This window comes from Phocoena sinus, chromosome 3 (genome assembly GCF_008692025.1).
Source record: "Phocoena sinus isolate mPhoSin1 chromosome 3, mPhoSin1.pri, whole genome shotgun sequence".
Lineage (NCBI taxonomy): Eukaryota > Metazoa > Chordata > Mammalia > Artiodactyla > Phocoenidae > Phocoena > Phocoena sinus.
The window spans coordinates 39,814,838-39,830,428 of NC_045765.1; the positions used below are offsets into that span (position 1 = coordinate 39,814,838).

General features: G+C 43.4%; 2 protein-coding genes across 3 annotated transcripts in view; both read right to left on the minus strand.

The window, feature by feature from the left end:
- SGCD (sarcoglycan delta) overlaps positions 1-15,591 on the minus strand; it is a 418,608-nt gene that overhangs the window by 379,729 nt on the left and 23,288 nt on the right. The window lies entirely within an intron of this gene.
- LOC116751816 (protein lin-28 homolog A-like) lies at positions 7,153-7,757 on the minus strand. The gene is given in 2 exon segments (XM_032628153.1): positions 7,153-7,721; positions 7,724-7,757. Coding segments are annotated over 2 exon segments (603 nt in total).

The following is a 15,591-nucleotide window of genomic DNA, read 5'->3' on the forward strand; positions in this document are numbered from 1 at the left end:
CTTTTACCACACATCCATAGGCCCTGGCTCAATGACTTCCTTGAGTCCGCAAAAGGTACTTGCTGCTGAGCTCTGCTGCTCACTGTTCATTCTTATTTTTTCTAAAATGGGAGGTTGATTGTAGTACTTATTAGGCATGAGACCTTAAACAGATCACTGATGCCCAGCTGCCCCTTCAGTCAAAAGTGTAAAATTAAATTACCCCTGCTGTATCTTTCCCATGGGGATGCTTGTAGAGAATCACAAAATGCAGTAGATGTGAACCAACTTTCTAAGGTGCCAAGAACGTTTACAAACCTAAGGGATGTTATGTGGATAGAATGAAGTTCTTTTTTCTTTTATTGTGTCTCTCGGTAAGTTGTAGGCACCTAAAAATGCTTGTTGAAATTAAGTGATGATTATGCCCACATTGGTGATGATAATGATTTTATGGATTTTTTTTTTTTTTTTTTTTTGGCGGTACGCGGGCCTCTCACTGCTGTGGCCTCTCCCGTTGCGGAGCACAGGCTCCGGACACACAGGCTCGGCGGCCATGGCTCACGGGCCCAGGCGCTCCGCGGCACGTGGGATCTTCCCAGACCGGGGCACGAACCCGTGTCCCCTGCATTGGCAGGTGGATTCTCAACCACTGCGCCACCAGGGAAGCCCTGGATTTTTTAATTGTTAGATTTTGCGGCGGGAACCACACATCAGGGCTCCATCACAGTGTCTGCTCACATTAGGTTCTTAGTAAGTGGCTATTAAATGACTCAGTGCTCTACACCGTATTGTTTTCCACTGAAAAAGGCTTAAGCTGACCCCAAGTTCCACTCACTAACTCCTCCTGTAACAATAAACACAGAGCATCTACTATTAGCAAATCAATTGTTAGGAGATGCTAAGAAGTTTTCCACTTAATAAAGCTGGCCGATAATTAAAGGCTGACTAATACGCGTACTTTTATGTATACTACAAGCATTCCAGTTAGGAGGTTTCTCTATTAAATACAGAAAGGCTATGATCCTACCGAGGGTTGTTTTTCGTATTCTTTAAATCCTTATTTATCAAAGCAACTCCTTATTTAGTTAGATGATTTCACATGTGGCTTAGGAAAGGCAGGAAAGTAATTCAAAAGGCAACCAAACCATGATTCTTATAACACAGGTGCTGGTTCTGTAGTTAGTGTGACTCCTTAAAGTATTCAAGAAACTAAAACTGCTTGAAGTAGTCAAACACTGAACCAGTACTGAAGTAGCTTTAAAATGTCCACTCCTTGTTATTCCTAGCGACACAATGACCAGCAGTGCCACTGAAAATTCTGCAGGTAAATACATTACTGGTTATGACACATTTATTTTATTTTTTGACAGTAAACATTTCTGAATAAAGTTAAAAGCATAAATTTTCGAGTTCGACATATTTGTACACGTGCATGTATATGTACACGTAATATGTCCTTGTATAAGCAGTATGTATGCAGACATAAAAACTAGATACTAACCCTATTACTTACTAGCTGAAGAAGTTGCGGAGGTTAATCACGCTCTGGGCTTTAGTTTCCTCATAGCTAAATGGGAGATAACAGCACCCTGCCTCACAGGGTCACTGCGAGGAAAGGAGAGAGAACTCAGGTAGGCACTCAGCACTGCGCTCAGTACGTGTTGGGTGTGCATGGTCAGTAGCAGTTGGTGGTGGTGGTGGTGTGGCACATAGTACAGATCGTCCTCAACTTACAACAGGGTCACATTCCGAAAACCTCACCATCTGTTGCAAATATCTTAAGTCGAAAATGCGTTTAATACACCTAAGCTACCAAACATCACAGCTTAGCCTCGCCAAACTTAAATGTGCTCAGAACACTTACGCCAGCCTACAGTGGGGCACACTCATCTAACACGAAACCTGTTTTATAATAGAGTATGGAATAGCTCATGTAATTTAGTGGATACTGCACTAAAAGTGACAAGCAGAACGGGTGCAAGTCTATACAGGGTGTTCGCCCTTGTGGTGGCATGGTTGACTGGGAGCTGTAAGCTGCAGGTCAGTGTTACCAGACAGGACCGTACCACACATCTCTAGCCTAGGAAAGGCTCAAAGTTAAAAACTGGATCTACTGCATTCACATCACTCTTGCAACATCATGAACTTGAAGAATCGTAATTCGAACCATCCTAAGTTGGGGACCATCTGTACTTTCCAACGATGGCCAGAACCCTATCTCTGCATTCGTTTCCAGAAGCCACCGTACAAATTACCACAAACTGATCGCTTAAAACAAAAGAAATTCATTCTCTCACATTTCTGGATGCCAGAAGTCTGAAATCAAGGTGTCAGCTGGGCTCCACTCCCTCTGGAGGCTCTAGAGGGGAATTCCTTCTTTGCCTTTTCCATCTTCCAGAGGCTGTGGGCATTCCTCATGGCCACATCACTGCAACCTCTGCCTCTGTGGTCATATTGCCTGCTCCTCTTCTGTCTATGTCAAATATTTCTCTGCCTGACTCTTATAAAGACACCTGTCATTGGATTTAGGGTCTGCCTAAATAATCCAGGATGATATCCTCATCTCAAGATCCTTAACCTAGTAAAGGTGAAAGAAGGTAACGTTCACAGGTTCCAGGGATTAAGCTGAAGACTTATCTTTTGGGGCCCACCATTCAACCCACAACAATCTCCCATCCTACAAGCTCCTCTAGAACCTTGCAACTCCCCCATATAGAGGGGATTCTGTGTGCCTTCCCCCTGAATCTAGACAGGATTTTGTGTCTGCCTTCACTAACAGAGTGATGTAGGAATGATGCTACCTGACTTCTAAGTCTAGGTCACAACAGCATTAGGCACTTCTACCTCATTTAAGTGGAACATGCATCCTGGAATCCAGCCACCATGAGAACAGGAAGCCCACATTAGCCCACATGGAGAAGCCACGTGTAGGTGTTCTGGCCTGCAGAGGTCACGGTTCACAGACAGCATCAACTGCCCACACATAAGTAAGGAAGACTCTAGATGATTCTAGCCCCTGCTGTTGAGTCAACCCCAGCCTTGGAGTCTCCCTAGCTCAGGTGCCAGACATCATGGGGGCAGAGGGAAGCCATTTCCACTGAGCTCTGCCCCAACTGAAGAGTCCTGAGCAAAATTATTACTGTTATATTTAGCTGCTAAGTTTTGGGGTGGCTTGCTGCATAGCAATAGATAATGAGACTAATTACTCATTAAATAATTGAATGGGTTAAGATGAGAAAGTAAAAAAACAGCACATGAGATATACTTCCTGGTATTTAGCATCTTGGATTTTTGTCTAACTAAATATAGTGTGGGCACACATAAATACACACACACTTTTAGAGGAAAAAGCGACTCAGTCTCTCATTCTGAGTCCAAGAGTATAAGAGGATCCCTTAATTAGAAACTATACAAACTGTAGAGGACCATTTGTAGAGCATCATTTGGTCAAACTGCATATTTTACAGGTTTGAAGAATAAGGCTCAGAAGCGGTCCCTGACCCTTCCTGCTCAATACAGCTCTTCACCCATCAAAGGTCCACCTTGCTCCTCACTGGGAAGATGAAAAATCTATCACAGCCTCACTACCTACTGGAGGAGAAATACTGAAAAGAGGAGAGGAGGAAGAGAACGGGTATGAGGAAAAGGAACAAAGCTGCTGGAAATGTAGTTATTTGCGGCCATCTGTTCATCAGATTATGAGAACCTTTCTGTTAAATTGAGGGTTTTTTTGGGGCCTCGAGGTTTTTAAGGTGCTTTTTCCCACCTTAAGCCTACGGCTCCAGGTCTTAAAAACTGTCCAGGGCATGGAAAGAAAAGGCACAAATTGTTGTATAGAGGGAAATGAAAAACTTCTCTGTCCATGTTGACGTTGCACGCTCTCCAAGACCTATCTAAGAGGTAGGCTTGCGGATTCGAGACCTGTTTTGTAACAAAGACCTTTCTGCAATGGTGGAAATGTTTTCTATCTGCTCCGATGATGATGGTGGCTACTAACCCCATGTAGGTATTGACTGTGTGCGACATAGCTTGTGTGACTCAGGAACTGAATTTTTCATGTGACTTAATTTTAATACCATATTAGACAATCAGTTCTAGACAAAGTATTTATTTACAAAGCCACTCTAAACTTAAGAAATTCTAACTAGTGACACAGGCAACCCAACTGACTTGAAACTTCATATTCATGACTGTGTCTCTTTCTACAGTCTGAATAAGGTCATGTCTGCTGTGGAAGGACTGATCCTTAAGTTCACAGTGGTAATATGCCTCTTAGGATTCAGAACTTCTCTCCTATTATTGCTTAATGTCTCAGTAAGAGTGCAGAAATCCCCAAGATGTGGTCACAACTTCTGATTTCTGAGAGCCACTCAGAGTTCACAGCTGCATGACCCAAAATACCTAAAAATTCCATGTGTGAGCAGCTAAGTGTGATGAAAAAAGACAGAAGTACTTTCAGGGAGATTTTCTGACATTATTTTTCTCGATTCTAGAATCACAAAAAAAGTGAATTTTTTTTTTCAGTACCAATAAGTGTTCATTCATTGTATTTTCCCAAGGAAAAGAAGGGGAAGGGAAAAGGGTCAGCATGTGTGTTACAAAATGATAGCAAATGGGAAAGGAAGTAACTGGCACAGCAAAATCAACCATCAAATAAACACTGCTCAGATGGGGTCGCCAAAGCCCAAGGGGGCTCAGTCTCCTGCAGTAATGAGGGGAAGGGATGAGGGAAAGGTGCATGCTTTTCTACCCTCCCTCCTTCCCCATAAATTCAAGATTTCACACAAAGCTTTGGTTTCTAGCAGTAAACATGGAATTACATTCGTCCATCTCCTATTAAACAATCTTGTGGCCACTTCAACTTAAGTTTCTTGCACCTGCATATAAGTTCCTGAGTGACTTGCCTAAACATTCCTCTTTCCTTTTGTGGTCTCCCAACCCCACTTTCTATATGGAAGGCCCCTTCATTGCTCCTCTCTACCCTAGGATTAGAGATTAAAGTAGGTTTTAATCCATCCAAAGACAGCAGTCTGTTTGGCATGAAGCACATCATGGCTCAGGAGACTGGGAACAAGGGATGGAGAGTTCTTAGCTTCTTCAGGATTTCTGCACAAATCATTTAATCACAGACACCCCACAAATTAAACATATAGGTGTATGGACTATTTTTGGGGGGGGCACGAAGGGGGAAAGAAGAGGGGGTACGAATACAGTTTTTAGGACAGAAGATCTTATTCGAAATGGAAAACAGGGGAAGGGGAACACAAAAGAAAGTGTGGTTCAAGACCTCCCACTTCAAGAAGGGGGGTGCCCCCAAGCTATGTTTCAGATCTTTTTGGCTGCTGCAGACCTTTTGTCAAAGATGCTTTGGCTATTTTTCTCAATATAAAAAGAAGTTTGTAAACAATAAAATCCCAAAAGAACATGGAGAAGACCAACACATTATATTTACACAAACTAGGCCACCTAGCAATCACCAAATCAGCTACTTGTGAAGTCCTACGAAGCCCAGACAAATACAATAGCTAGAGGGGGGCAGCAATTGGGGGAGACAAGAACCCAGGATCAGACACACATCACCCAATGCGTTCTATTGCATTTGCCCCATTACAACACAGTGAGGTAGGTTTGCAGTGATCTCACAGCACATAAACGACACCCCCTTTTCTCCTTTAGCTACCATGACACTAACTACTGCTGCAGCAGGGCAGGACACTGGCTCTGGGAACCACCAAGAAGCCATCGCTGATGGTCTCTCTGCAAGCCAAGGAGGAAAAGCCCAGAATTGTTAAAGATTAAAGATCTTGTCCCTCCTTCATATATCCATCTCTGGGCAGCTCAAGATGGGTACAGAGGAATCGTTCTTAAAACCTGTCCTTACCAGCTCACAGTTTTTACAAAAACATACACAATATACCCTGTTGTGTGTGTTAGGCCTAGCCCAATCCAGTGAAGGATGGACCTGGTGTGTAAAGCGAGTCCTGTGCCCTGGGATTAGAGATCTGGAACAGGAATCCTTTATCACACATACAGATGACCTCTGCCTAATCTTGGCTTCCCCTCTCTGCACCTTTTACCTGGCCCAGCCTCTCCTAACCTCTCTGTACCACCTTTTCCTGTTCAGACCAATTTCCAATCTTTCAGCAGAAGGAGACCAAGTCATGAGGCAACCCAGTTAAAACCTAGTCTCCCATGAAACACTGAAGATGGAGGGGTTTCAAGAGGACACTGTGGCAGAAAAGCCAGCTCTAGTTGGCAAAAATGAGGAGTTCAATAGGCTATATGCTCCAAATAGTTGTTCTCTCTGGTGATACAGCAACAGAAAGTATCCCTGCTGTGCAGACCTGGAGCTGCTGCCGACTTATCCCTGAGATTGCTCACGTACCTGAGAACACAGTGCAGGAATGAGGGCACTCATTAAATTAGATTAAAATACACAAAAATACAAAACATTTCTATTACGAAGAACAAAGTTAAAATGCACAAGATACGTCATTCACACACAGCTAGTGCAGTTGGCATCCTGGAGAAAGTGGGACCCAAGGTACAGTCATCCAAGGGAGCAAATAAATAAAACTGCATTGGCCCAGAAAGGGGTGGGAGTGGGCTTAGAAGCAGCAGGTCTGCAGCTGTTCCCTCAACCACCCCTTCTGCCTATCATCACAGCCCACTGCTTGGGACAGTGGTCAGCACTCTATCCCAGGAGGGGGTTATGAGGAGACAGGATGTGGAAAAACCCTGGCTTACCCCTGAGATATTTCCTCCTACAGAAGGTAGTGGCTTGTGGGTTGGGTCCATCAATCTGGTCTTATGCTTAATCTTTTCACTCTGGCATGGGAAATATTATTCCATATCCTTTAAAACAACTTCCCTATCCAGGCTACTTTCAGAAGCTGGAGATTCTGGGGGTGGAGACTCAGATAAAGCATGCAGGAAGAATTACCCCCCAAAGCCCTCACGTGCATTTGGATAGAGCATGATTGGAGTTTCTTTGCCTCACCCCTTCCCTCCACCAAGACGGAAGAGGGGGTGACGCTATAGATCCCAGCCTGAGATATATGGCAGTGCCAGCTGCCCCGTACCCACACTATCCCCCCTTTCTCCACTCTGCTGATTGATGCCTGTTCTTCAAAACTTTCTCATCACGAACGGATAACCCCCATCCACTGTGGCTCAATTCTGGGTCTCTGGGAGCATGGCAGGGCTATAGATCTCTTCTTCCTCCTCCTGAAAGTAGGCTGGCTTTCCCTGGGAGCTGGGAGCTTGCTGGGCCTTCAGGGGACGCGAGGCTACCATACGGTTGAAGCTCTGGCAGAACTGGCACTCTTTGGGCTGGGGTGGCCGTTTGCATTCCTTGGCATGATGGCCTAGACCTCCACAGTTGTAGCACCTATCTCCCTTTGATCTGCGTTTCTGCATGTTCTTCCATTTGGGCCACCTCTCACTCCCAATGCAGAACACCCCACCAGGGCCGGTGACTCGGATAGATTCCAGGCCCTTGGCAGACTTCTTAAAGGTGAACTCTACGGCCTCACCCTCCTTCAGGCTCCGGAAGCCCTCCATTTGCAGCTTACTCTGGTGCACAAAGACATCCACCGGGGGCTCGAGTGCGACCCCCGCGCAGGCAGTCATGGGCAGGAAGCCGAATCCCATGCACACGTTGAACCACTTGCAGATGCCGGCTCCGAACAGCAGCTGTCGCTCCTCGGCCACCCGGGCCGCGTCCTCCTGCGCCTCCTCCGACCACCTGCAAACTGCTGGTCTGACACAGAGCTCATGGTAGTCGGCTGAGCCCGCGCGGCCCCGGGCCCCTGGTCGGCGGGCTGCTGGCCCCAGAGAAGTCCGGAGGCAAAGGGCAAAAAATGAATTTTGAGTGTATGAGAAGGATAGTAAGTGGGAAAGGTCATGAATGTTATCCAAATAGACTAACGTTGCATAGTGATTTATTTATAATTGGCGCTCAAGTTTCCCAGTGTGACCTCTCAAGAGTGTCTACAATTTGCATCCTGTTGAACTCGACTAGCGTCAGCCCCCCACTCTCCTCCTTCCCCACCCTGTCCTTTCTCCCCAGAGGCCGGGCTCTCAACACCAGAACCACAGTGTCTGAGGCATCCCATCAGAGTTTAACACCCATGCTTCCAGGCTACAGTCACCACTCAAAAGGGTTTCTCCATCCTTTAAGACTCAACCCAAGGAGTCTTCCAAGGCCTTTTAGCTTTAGCTAATTTCTTCTTTCACACTCCCTTAAAAGATTTGTCATTTGGGGGGACGTATTATTTTTTTCTTCCTAGTAAATTATGATCTATTAAAGTAGAGGATTTTCTTTGTTATAATCTTTAATGACCAGACAAACCAGTGTACTGACAGTGTGCTTAAGAAATACCAACTGAACTGCAGCAAATGTGTCCAATTGTACAACTTTGTAACAAGCTTGGTTCATAGCATTTTGCAGCAATTATAAGGACCAAAATCATCCTTGAGGATTTGCATTCTTGCAAAAGGTATAAAACACAGTAAGCGTCAAACGAAACAGGACATGACAGAGCTGTATCCCAGGACTATTCATGGAACAGAGTGGATTTCTGTCCTTTGTTTTTCTGCATTACAGTGTTCATGCCGGCTTAAAAAATAACATTTTTGGCCATTTTTCAGTTTGATGAATTTGAGCTAATGGATGAAAAAGTGACTGTCAGAGACAGAGCACTGAGAGATGGAAAGCACAGTGTTCTCAATATGAAAAGCCTTTCCAAGTGACGCTGGCATCCGAGCTGAAGCAAATGCTACTCACACACACAACATATTCATTAACAGTGTTGAGTGAAAAGTATAACTAAAGCCATAATATCATTTTCTCCCATTTGCTGAGCAAATCTGTATATTAACTAGGATGATGTCTCCTGCTTCTCTTCCATTTCACACTCCTGACTCATGTAATTAAAATATAGCAGGCCGTTGATACACAGGAAGGAGTGTCTGTATTAAAAATACCTTTTCATAATCAAATTTAAGCACTCATCTTATTTATGATCTGTCTACCTTAATAAATCTACTAATACTTCATTTTAAAAGCCATATAAAGCTCTATTAACCCATCTTTACACACTTTAATTTAAAGTGACGAGCTATTCATAATTTTTTCCCATTCATTTATTCAATAAATATTCTAAATATCTACTACATGCTAAGCAACATATTTAAAGCTGTGGATATAAAAATGAATAGTTTAAGGTTACAGTCCCTGTAGGGGAAACAGACAGGAAAATAAAATAACGCCATACTGCACGTCCCCCCGCTGCAGGACACCACGTACGGCAAATACAAAAGAGGGAGTCTTCACCTTAACCTGGGAGGACTTCTGAGAAAACATAAGAAATAAGAGAAAAGCTTAAAAAGGGCAATGTTTATCAAAGATCAAGTGCAGGTGTGATTTTCAAGTGACTTTCTGACCTAGCGGGAGGGAAGTTCTAGCCTGGCTGCTCAACGAACAGGACTCTGACTCCATGACTTCGCCCACCCAGGTCACAGATGATAAGGCATCACACATGACATAAAAGCAAGTACACTGTGGTGTGCACAGTCTGCTGAGCCAGTGCAGTTCCCTCTCCGGGATTTCACCTGGGTAACAACAAACTGGGGCAGGTAGAGGTGGGAGCTGAAGGGGAAAGTCATTACAGAGAAAAGGTCAAAGGCACATGCATGTGGAAGATGTAAGGAAGCAGGAAACCTGAATAAACAGAGGAGGTAACTGGTAGCACCACAAAGGTAGAGGGATCTTGGTCTGCCAACAGAAACAAATGTTCCAGGGCAAGACCAAGGCCACATGGTCCAGGAAAGCCAGAAGGTAGGCATCCCCAGAGCTGCTTTTGGTTCCTGACAGTGAGGCTGTGAGGTCCACTCATGCACCCAGGAGACCCCCTTTCCTGTTCCCTCTGCATGTGTATCCTCAGTCCCCTCTACTTGAGTTAGTTTGACTGGGTAACGGTTCCTCGAGCCTTCTCCAAACAGATGATGTATTAGTGTTCTGAGTTATGGAACACACCGCCCATTCTCCCTGGCTTTTACTGTTTTACAATGTGTCCAATTTACAAATATTAGAATGCCTTCCTCTGACCCTCAGTGGATCTTTATCTTACTTTAGGGTAAATAAATCATGTTTTAGACATTGCACTGAACAAATTCAATTCGTCTTCGTGAAAAATAGCACTTGGAAAATGGGCAACACAGTGTACTGATTAAGAGCGTGGGCTTGGGGCTTCCCTGGTGGCACAGTGGTTGAGAGTCCGCCTGCTGATGCAGGGGACACGGGTTCGTGCCCGGAGCCGGGAAGATCCCACATGCCGCGGAGCGGCTGGGCCCGTCAGCCAAGGCCGCTGAGCCTGCGCGTCCGGAGTCTGTGCTCCGCAACGGGAGAGGCCACAACAGTGAGAGGCCCGCGTACTGCAAAAAAAAAAAAAAAAAGAGTGTGGGTTCAAGCGCCAGACTCGCTGCGACCCTATCCCAGCTTCATCACTCACTAACGGCGTGACCTTGGACAAGTTACTGCACTTCGTGGAGCCTCCTACTCCCCATCTGTAAAATATGGGTAACAGTGGTACCTACCTCATAGGGTTTTTATGGGGATTATAGGATTATACAGGAAAATTTTAAAATTCTGTACAAGTTTTTATTAAACACATGGACATTCATTTCTTAAATAATCACAAATACAGGGGTTTGAAGTTTGTAATTTTGATGAATGGCAAGAGAAAGAGAAGTTAGGGGATCTATTAAACACAGGTATAGCTAGCTATAATTTATCAAGGACCTATCATGTGCCCAGCACTGACCAAGTACTTGACATCCATCATCTCATGAATGTGGTCTGCACAAAACTGTCAAATGTGTTTGACAATTCACAAACACATATTGAAAGCCGACTGCATACCAGGCACTGGGTCATGCCTACAAAGATGAATAGAACGTAATCCCTGCTCCTGAGAAGTTCCCGGCATGACTGGAGTGCTGAAGCTGGGTCAGGCAACCTCGCATCTACTTTGGTTCAAGCATCTGCAAAATGAGGATGTGTGAGCAGGTGACTCCTTAGGTTCCTACTTCATCTAATGATGAATAATTTCACACTCACTGGACTAAGAGATCATGCCACCTATTGAAAATCCCCAAGCCTTTTAAGTTTTTCCACTCAGTGACGACTTGTGCTAAATGATAGTGTAGACGATCAATACTGCAGTATTTGGGGAGGTCTTCTGAGGCCAAGGTATCTGGATTGGGCTGCTGGAATGCTTTGTCAGAAGCATCAGCCTTCTAGAGAGTGAGATCTCACACGGTCAAGGTGAAGTTCAAAAGACAAAACTGTAGTGTTCAAACAGGAAGATGCCTTGCAGTCCTCAAGGACACCTGCTTCAAAGCATTCATTTCTTTACTGAGCCCCAGAGGGAAAAGGTGATGTAGTTCATGGCCCACTAGGTGTCCAGTTCCTTGACACTTGTGCTAGGGCTTTCTGCACTGCCCAACGATATGTCACACAGATTAATAAACCAGCCTTCACACTCAGACTGCTTGGATTCAAATCCCTACTCTGCCACTTTTTAGCCTTGTGATCCCAAATCCAGTTATTGAGCCTCTCTCCTCCCTGTGAAGTTGCTATCATGATAATACCTAGCCACATAAGGATTAAGTTACATAATACTTACACGTTGCTACGGCATAGAGTCTGGTGCAAAATGAGCCTTCAGTAAATGATGATGATGATGATGGTGATGGTGATGATGATGACGATAATGGCAAACACTAACATAAGGCACTTACTGTGTGCCAAGCTCCATTTCTAAGCACTTTACATGCATCACCTCATTTATTCTTCATAACAATCCTATGAACAGGTAGGTATTGCTGTTACTCCCAGTATACTGCAGCACAGAAAGGTTGTGAAATATGCCAAAGTAAGTAGCAGAACCTAGAGCATGCATCCAGAGTCTGAGCTCCTAACCACTGCCATGTGGTATGGGGTCTCCCATGACTTTCTGTTGCCGGCACAGACTCTTCCTACGGGTGAGTGGCTGCTATACGTACATGCCTAACGTGCATTAACTCATGGCGTCTACACACCAACCTATGCCACAGATTGTATTATTAAGTTTATATTAAATGTTTACATAAACATAACAAGGGGCTAAAACAAAAGGTGAAGGCAGTGAAGGGAGAGGGGCATCGGCTGTAGTGCAAAGAGAACTGAGTTAAGGACTGAACAGCCAGCACTACTGCAAACTACTCCAGGCAGGAAATGTCAGTGGATGTCTCGGCTGGGAGGGAAATGTGTGATCGGAGGACACAGGGTGGGTAACGAAGATGATGAACCATTCTGGCAGCTTCAGAGTTTTGTTGAAAAGCCCGGTCATTGTAGCAGTTAGCAGGAGCAGGTAAAGTGTGGTGGAAAGGGATGGGCTTTGAAGTCAAGCACCCGTTCTTTGACTTACTAGCTCTGTCTTCTAGGAAGTCACTCAACTTCTCTGAGCCTTGGGTTTTATTCTACTAAAATGGAGATTATAATACCTAATTTGTAGAGTTGTTTGGAAAATTAAAAGAGAGATTTTTTAACTGCCAAGCACAGTGACTGGCACAGAACACACTTAATAAATTCTAGTCCTCTTGTAAAGTACAGTGTGTGATAAACTAGGACAGGTGTTTATAACACAGGAAAACCAAACACTCCTTCAAGTAGGGAAAAATAATAGAGAAGAGTAGGAGAGAATACTGCTGTCCTGCTTAATAATGAACACCATAATAAGCTGCTGAAAGCAGAGGAGAGAAAATTCATTTTTCTTCTGATTTACATTTGGGACAAAGAAAACTTGGTTGGATGTTTTTCCAGATTGTTATAATGTAAGGACTCTTCCAGCATATACCCCTGGGGATGGCAGAAAATGTAAGTCTGACAGAAAAGAACATTCTGGATGTCCGATCTGGGATAAATTGCCAAGTCTTCAGAAACACTTTCAGATGACGTCACTGTCTTGGTTCGTCATTACTCAGAGGGTTTGATTACAGTGTGAGCTTTTCCAAATTATCAAACATTCCAGGTGTACAAAATAATCAGTTTCCTATTGACAATCCTTGCATAAAGCGCTTAACTGTTGTCACACTGATTTCCCATGTTCGTTCACCCCACCATCACCAACGTTAACATTGGTTAATACCTCATTCTTTCCCAAGATCTTCACTATCAGTAAATTATTATTTGTGGAAAAGAATTATAATTCTAAAAGAATGTGTATTATACTGCAATTGACAGAGAATATGCTTTTAACGTACAGGGAAAGACCAATTTTCTGACACTTCAGCTCTGTTTGCTTCAAAGCATTACTGCTATAAAGCACCAATTACGGCTAACCACGGCATTATTCTCACTTTAGTAAGTAGTTGGTTTCGTAAAGCTTTAAGAACTCTCAACTTTGGCAATCAATTTAGTTAACTACAGGAAATGGCCTATTTCATAGAGATTATGACCTTAATATCATACTGCTCCCCAAGCTCCCATACATTCAGAGCGAACTGTCACTCAGTACACATTTACATAGACCTCTCACTATTAAGCCTGACAGATAAAGCACACTCGAGAAGCCATATCTGTGTCCTATCACGGTTGTCAGGGTTTGACTTCATATTCTCCACCACATCCACCCTCAAATCTTTCGGGTTCTATACATTAACTTTACCCCAAACTAGCTAAAAATAACAAAAAGAGCCCCAAACAGGGAATTAGGGGGATTCACGAGTCCCAGCTAAGTTCCAGTGGGAAGGTAATGAATTCTATCCTGTTTTATTTTGGTCCTACCATCCAACCATCTCACCAGCCAGAACCCGGGGGTATTCCAGAGTGTCTTCCAAACCCTCAACTCTTATATCCAAGCAGTAGTTGAGGTGTGTTGCTTCCATCTTTTAAATGTTTTTTGAATCTTTACTCTCCATTCTACTGCCCTAACTTCAGTCTTCTCCTATTTTATATTACAATACAGAAGGTTTTATACTTTAAGGCTTTTGAAATACAAAATAAAAACATCACAGAACATGCATATCGACAAAAGACAACTATGCTTCTTTGGATTTAAGACCAAACAGACTCAGGACACCTTTTAGAGGCCCAAACTCTGAGAAACTTTCTCCATTATGTTGCATCCTCACCCGAGCAAGTATCTAGACTACAAATCTGATCACATCTTTCTCTCTCTGCTGCTTAAAATACTTCTCTGAAGTTTGCTTGTCTATAAAGTAAGTCCAAGTTCAAAAAGTGTTTACCTACTCTGATTCAGAAGTGGAAGCTAACGTGCTCCAAGAGTCTAGAACACACTGTCTTAGACCCCTACAATCCCATGGAAATTGACCTGTATCATCTTCCAAACTTAATACTGCAATACAGAAGCTCAGTTTCCTAGCGTTTACTCCAACTATTAAAAAGTGAGCCTTTCTCCATCATTAAAAAGCCTACAAATAATAAATGTTGGAGAGGGTGTGGAGAAAAGGAGACCCTCCTACACTGTGGGTGGGAATGTAAGTTGGTACAGACACTATGGAGAACAGTATGGAGGTCCAGCAAAAAATTAAAAATAGGGTCACCATATGATCCAGCCACTCCTGGGCATATATCCAGACAAAACTATAAGTCAAAAAGATACGTGTGCCCCTATGTTCATAGCAGCACTATTTAAAATAGCTAAGACATGGAAACAACCTAAATGTCCACTGACAGATGAATGGATAAATAAGATGTACATATATACAATGGAATACTACCAAACCTTAGAAAAGAATGAAAGAATGTCATTTGCAGCAACATGGATGGACCTAGAGATTATAATACTAAGTGAAGTCAGAAAGAGAAAGACAAATACCATATATTATCACTTATATGTGGAATTTAAAATATGACGGAAATGAACCTATCTATGAAACAGGAAAAGACGCACAGACATAGAGAACAGACTTGTGGTTGACAAGGGGAAGGGAGTCGGGGACGGATGGATTGGAGTTAGCAGATGCAAACTAGTATAAACAGAATGTATATAGAATGGATACAAAGCAAGGTCCTACTGTATAGCATAGGGAACTATATTCATATCCTGTGATAAACCACAATGGAAAAGAATATAAAAAAGAACATATATATACATATAACTGAATCTCTTTGCTCTACTGCAGAAATTAACACAACACTGTAAATCAACCATACTTCAATTAAAAAAAATGAGCCATTCCGATGCACTGTTTCTAACCATGGTTTACAGAATCCTCAGGAGTCAAGTACCAATAGCACCTCCCATGAGTGATGAATGGAGGCCCACGGAAAAGAGATGCAGCCCTTGCTATTCTCAAAGTTCACTCTGCCTGGGAAACACGCATAAAAAGTATTATCTGGAGTGATCAGTATAATAATAAATACGTTAATGGGGCTACAGAAGCATGAAGGAGGGGTTGTACCAGGCACAAAAGATGGAGAAAAGTAGCCCAAGAAGAAGAAATGGCCTGAGCAAAGGCAAGAAAGTCTATCTATGCACAGGGTGTTAAGGATAAAAATAAGCTTTATAATTCAGGAAAGGCATATATTTGGATTTTCTATTC